Source organism: Eublepharis macularius, chromosome 7 (genome assembly GCF_028583425.1).
Source record: "Eublepharis macularius isolate TG4126 chromosome 7, MPM_Emac_v1.0, whole genome shotgun sequence".
Classification (NCBI taxonomy): Eukaryota; Metazoa; Chordata; class Lepidosauria; order Squamata; family Eublepharidae; genus Eublepharis; species Eublepharis macularius.
The window spans coordinates 20,139,114-20,144,284 of NC_072796.1; the positions used below are offsets into that span (position 1 = coordinate 20,139,114).

Genomic DNA, 5,171 nt, shown 5'->3' on the forward strand with positions numbered 1-5,171 from the left:
TGTATGATTGTGCAAGCTAGGCTTACGCTACACTCAATACACGTGTTTGGACCTTACTCCTTGTCTGCCTCTTTTTCACTAGAGTGTCTGGGATCGGGACCTCCGTAAACATAGGTTATGATCCTCGCTTAATATTAATAGTTACAGACTGCTACAGCTAATTCCCCATTATAATAAAAGAGCAGTTCTGGTAACAAGAGCATTGGAGCAGATACGATTGTAACGTAAGGCTTGGCTGTAGACAATTGACCGAGTGGTATGTTTAGGGTAGTAGCTGGAGGCATGTAGATATGAGTATCGGTCTGTGGGTTTCTGGTATAAGGTGGTATTTATCCATCCATTATGTAGTTGTACAGGGGTGTCCAGGAAGTGTACCTGTTGTGTAGAGTGGTCCAGGCTCAGGTTGATAGTAGGGAGAAAGTTGTTGAAGTCCTGATGAAATTTCTCTGCTCGTTGTGACTCATGAAATGAATGTGAGCCAAACCCTACATGTCATATTCAAGGATATTTAATCCATGACTGGACATTGCTTTCATAAATCAGAGTAAATCTTCCCCATTACAAGGATATTGGATTGCACTCATAGAGTAGATTCAGGATGAACAGAAGGAAGTTATTATGTTATTATGTTTGGGGCTAGCTTCAGGTAAAGCAAGGCAAGGTAAAGCAAGGCTCAGGTCTGAAATCCTATTGGGTAATAGATTAGCAGAAGCCAGTCGATCCTCCAGGATGCGGGCCAATTGCTGCCTTAGTAAATATGATGTGTTGTATTCAGTGCATGCAAATGAAGGATCCTAGTTGCATGTGTGCTTATTGGTGGGTTACTGAAAAGGGGCATATTTTGGGTGCATAGATCTGGTTCCTTCGGGAGCACGAGTTAGTTGTATTTGGCAATAAAGATGTTCTTATGAGCTGAAATCACTGTCTGACTGAAATCACTATGGGCCAAGTCCCAGAACTTAATAGAAGGAGTCCGTTACACAACATAAGCAAAATGTGGAATTCACTCCCAACAGATGTAATAATAGCATGAGCACAGACTCTTTTAAAAGGAGAGTTGACAGATTCCTGGAGGAGCATTCCATCAGTGGCTACCGTCCATAGTTACTGCATGGAAGCTTCATATTCAGAGGCAGCAAACCTTTAAATGCCAAGGGAAGCCATGGCCAGTTTGCTGTACTGGCAAACTCTAATTTAATTTAATTTAATTTAATTTAATTTATTATATTTATATTCCGCCCTCCCCGCTTTCGCAGGCTCAGGGCGGATAACAAATACAAACATGTTTAAAAACATTTAAAAACATTAAATAATACATTTAAAAACATTTAAAAACATTAAATATAACAATTCATGCTGCCCAGTGGTTCAAACTTGCCTCTGTGTTTGCATAGGGGTGATGGTTTAACCCCCCCTTCACGGGGGGGGGCGGGCACTGCCCGGCGTTAGCCATATGCCTGGCGGAATAGCTCTGTCTTACAGGCCCGGCGAAATGCAAGCAAATCTTGCCGGGCCCTTGTCTTGCAAGACAGAGCATTCCACCAGGTCGGGGCCAGGACTGAAAAGGCCCTGGCCCTGGTCGACGCCAGGCGGGCCTCCCTAGGGCCAGGGACACTTAAAAGATGTTTTCCGCCAGAGCGGAGAGTCCTCCGGGGCTCATATGGTGAGAGACGGTCCCTCAGATACGTCGGTCCCAGTCCGCGTAGGGCTTTGTAGGTTAACACCAAAACCTTGAACCTGATTCGGTACTCCACTGGCAGCCAATGCAGCTGGCGTAGCACCGGTGTAATATGCTCCCACACCGGTGCTCCAGCAATGACCCGCGCTGCTGCATTCTGTAACCGCCGGATCAGGCCCATGGGAAGCCCAGCGTAGAGCGCGTTACAGTAATCCAACCTAGAGGTGACCATTGCTTGGACCACTGTAGTCATGTCACGGGGAGACAAATAAGGGGCAAGCTGCCTGGCCTGCCGAAGATAATAAAAGGAAGACCTGGCAACTGCAGTGATCTGGTCCTCCATCTTCAAGGAGGAATCCAGAATCACCCCCAGGCTCCTAACCCTCGGGGCCAGTGTAAGTGCTGCCCCATCAAGTGTAGGAAGCCGGGGTCCCAAAGCCATCTCCCCACGACCCACATACAGGACCTCCGTCTTCGTGGGATTCAATTTCAGCCGACTTTGCCTCAACCAACCAGCCACAGCCTCAAAAGCACGCTCCAGGGCATCAGGGGCCGATCCAGGCTGCCCGTCCAACAACAGATAAAGCTGGGTGTCATCCGCGTATTGGTGACACCCAAGCCCGAAACTCCACACCAGCTGGGCGAGGGGGCGCATATAGATATTAAATAATAATGGAGAGAGTATCGCTCCCTGTGGCACACCACAAACCAGTGGCCTACGAGATGACACCCTCTCCCCAAGCGCCACCCTCTGTCCCCAATCGTGGAGAAAGGAGACCAGCCACTGCAGTGCTGTGGGCACCTCTAGGGCACCTGATGGACCACTGTGTGAAATAGAATGTTGGATAAAAAGGACCGTTGGTCTAATAATCTGGCAAGAGTAGCCTGGAGTTCAGTATCTTGCAGGAAATATTCTACAACTATCTGTGTTGGACAGAAAGGGCTGTGTTTGAGAAAAAGATTAAATGGATAGAAATTTGATACATCAAAAAGTCTGTGGTTGAACATTTTAACTGTACAGACATAGCCAAATGGCTAAAACGTTGAGCTCACTTGTGTCTTTATCTGTAGCAGAAGTCTGCAACGATGTCTCCCTTTAGTGATAGGTCTTCATTAGCCCATAGGTTGAAGGACAATAGTGGAATTTCAGCTGAGCTAGTAACGCTTTAGAGGTGATATCAAGTTGTGTTCCTTTGCTTTTCTTATTCCAGACATGGGCTGCGTAGGTATTTTTCAATAGCTCAGAAAGCTCTGAAGCTTTGATCACTTCAAAATACTTTCTCCATTCCTGCCAGCGGATGGGATAAAAGGTTTCTCGTGGGAGAAGAGTGATGCCTCTACACCCTTTGCTGCTCTGGAGGCTGTGGTTGGAGCACCACTTCTTAAAAACACGGGTGAAGAGCTGTGGGCCTTGGTGCCCCCATATCCAACGGCTGTAATTTTCCACAAATTCCTTCATACAGAGCTCTATGAATTTGTGTCTTGGTGTAAAGGACAGGAAAGCCCCATTGAGTAAAGATTTTGACTGGAGAGCAATCACGTTGGTGAGGTTCCTCAAGCTCTTAAGAACAATGAAATCTGTGTCTAAGTAGATTCCACCAAATTTCCACATGATGGCTATTCGGCAGGCGTCAGAAAGAATGGGCAAGAAATAAGGTTCCCACCTCTGTTGGGCAAGGAAATACCAGTCAGCCAGGGGAGTATCCAAGAAAAGGTCCTTCATGTCCAAAGGCTTGATTTCGATGTTGGTGAAGCAACTGAACAAGGGAAAGTTCAAGTGCTTTGCTAAAGTAATATTGTACTTTGCTAAGCCCTTCATAAGGACAATAATTTTGGATTCTGGGTGAAACCTGGCTGCTGATTCAACAGAGCACATAAACAGGAAGCTAGGTTTGATTTCTTCTGATGTCTCCACAAAGTACACATTCTTGGACAAAGGAGAAGGCCAGCCAGATGAAGGAGAGGGAGAAGGCACAGAGAGCGGACACTTAAACTCAGCAGGGAAGCTGTAGGCTTGGCTCTTGTCTTTGGCATCCCAGGTCATTCTCCAAGAAAACTTGAAGGAGATAAACGTACAGATGACAACAAACACAGCCCAGAGTCTGGGGCTGACCACCACGTTGGTTAATTTCAGTACTTTGCACATGGTTTGCTTGCTGGGAAGTTTTTAACTTTGAGTAAAGCCCAAATGAGCTGCAAAAAAGAGAGAAAAATCATTAAAAGGTAACACTGTGATCAGAATAAATCACAAAATCTTTTAATCTTGTTTGGAGCTGAAATGAATTCCGCCCCCTTTGTTGAATTTCTTTGGGATTTTGCAAATACAAATTGGAGATTCTTGGGCTATTGTAAAAAACACTACTTATCCAACTTCTGCACATGCACAGTGGTGCATCACAGCTGGCCAATCAGGACCTGTCCTACACGCTGACTCTTGCCACCCCAGGGCAAGGCTGTAGCCAGCCACCACAGTTAGTGCCACGGCCACTGTGTGCTGGGCCTTGGGAGCAGATGCCCAGGGATGGCCAGCTCTGGGCCCAGTAGTGCCCAAGAGTAGGAAAAGGGAGAAGTGGGGAAAGGTTTTGGGGAACCAAAGGAGGGAAAGACAAAGGGTGTTTGACTGGGGATGGGGAATGGTAAGGGTGTTTGGGAGGGTGCCAAGGAGGAAGGGGGTAAGGTTATTTGCTGGGGAGGGAGGGGGAGTGAAAGGGGATTTGGCAGGGAGGCAAATAGAGTGTAAGGGGGAAGAAAAAGGGAACAGTCTTTGCAAAAGGGGGAAACAGGAAAGAATAATTGAGAAACGGGGGGGGGAAGAAAAGGGAAGGATCGTGGAGAAAGGGGAGGCGATCATAATGGTAATGAGCTGACTAGGGCCTTTATCCTTTGTGCTCTCTCTCATGGAAAAAAAGTCTTATTTGAAACAGCATCTAGTAATGTGCCAATAAATGCCACCCTTTTAGAAGGTATAAGATTAGATTTCTTACAACTAACCATCAAGTCCAAACACGGACATTTCTCTAGAACCTTGTCACTATTTTCTTATGAGGCCTCCTTAGAATGGGCAGAGATCAACCAATCGTCCAGATAAAGGTAAATGGAACAGCCTCTAGTTCTCAGGTGTGCAACTACTACGGCCTTGCTCTTAGTGAATACTCTTGGAACTGCAGCCAGTCTAAACAGTAGGACCTGATAGCAGTAGCTTGTAAGAAATCTTTCAAGTTTCCTGGGGGATGGATGAATTGAGATATGAAAATAGGCATTTTTATAGTCTAGCACTGCAAAGTTGCAAACCAAGAATCATGGGGCAACAGCTGTAGCACCATATTGAGTGTTATTATTCCAAATTTACGTACTCTGACCATCTTGTTCAAACCCCTCAGGTCTAGTATGGTTCTAAACTCCCCATTCTTTTTCTAGACTAAAAAGAACCTAGAGTGAAACTTCAGTCTAGGTTCAGATGCTGATATGTGTTGTATCAATGAAAAATAGAGAG

The 5,171-nt window shown here is 45.9% G+C and overlaps 1 protein-coding gene across 1 annotated transcript; it reads right to left on the reverse strand.

Annotated features, from left to right (window-relative positions):
* Nucleotides 1-1,953: 1,953 nt before the first annotated feature.
* LOC129333893 (lactosylceramide 4-alpha-galactosyltransferase-like) lies at nt 1,954-3,824 on the reverse strand (the record flags this gene model as incomplete). Its single annotated transcript, XM_054985835.1, has 2 exons — nt 2,867-3,824; nt 1,954-1,973 (listed from the first exon to the last, which is right to left on the reverse strand). Coding segments are annotated over exons 1-2 (978 nt in total), but the record flags the coding sequence as incomplete, so codon positions are not given.
* Nucleotides 3,825-5,171: the final 1,347 nt, after the last annotated feature.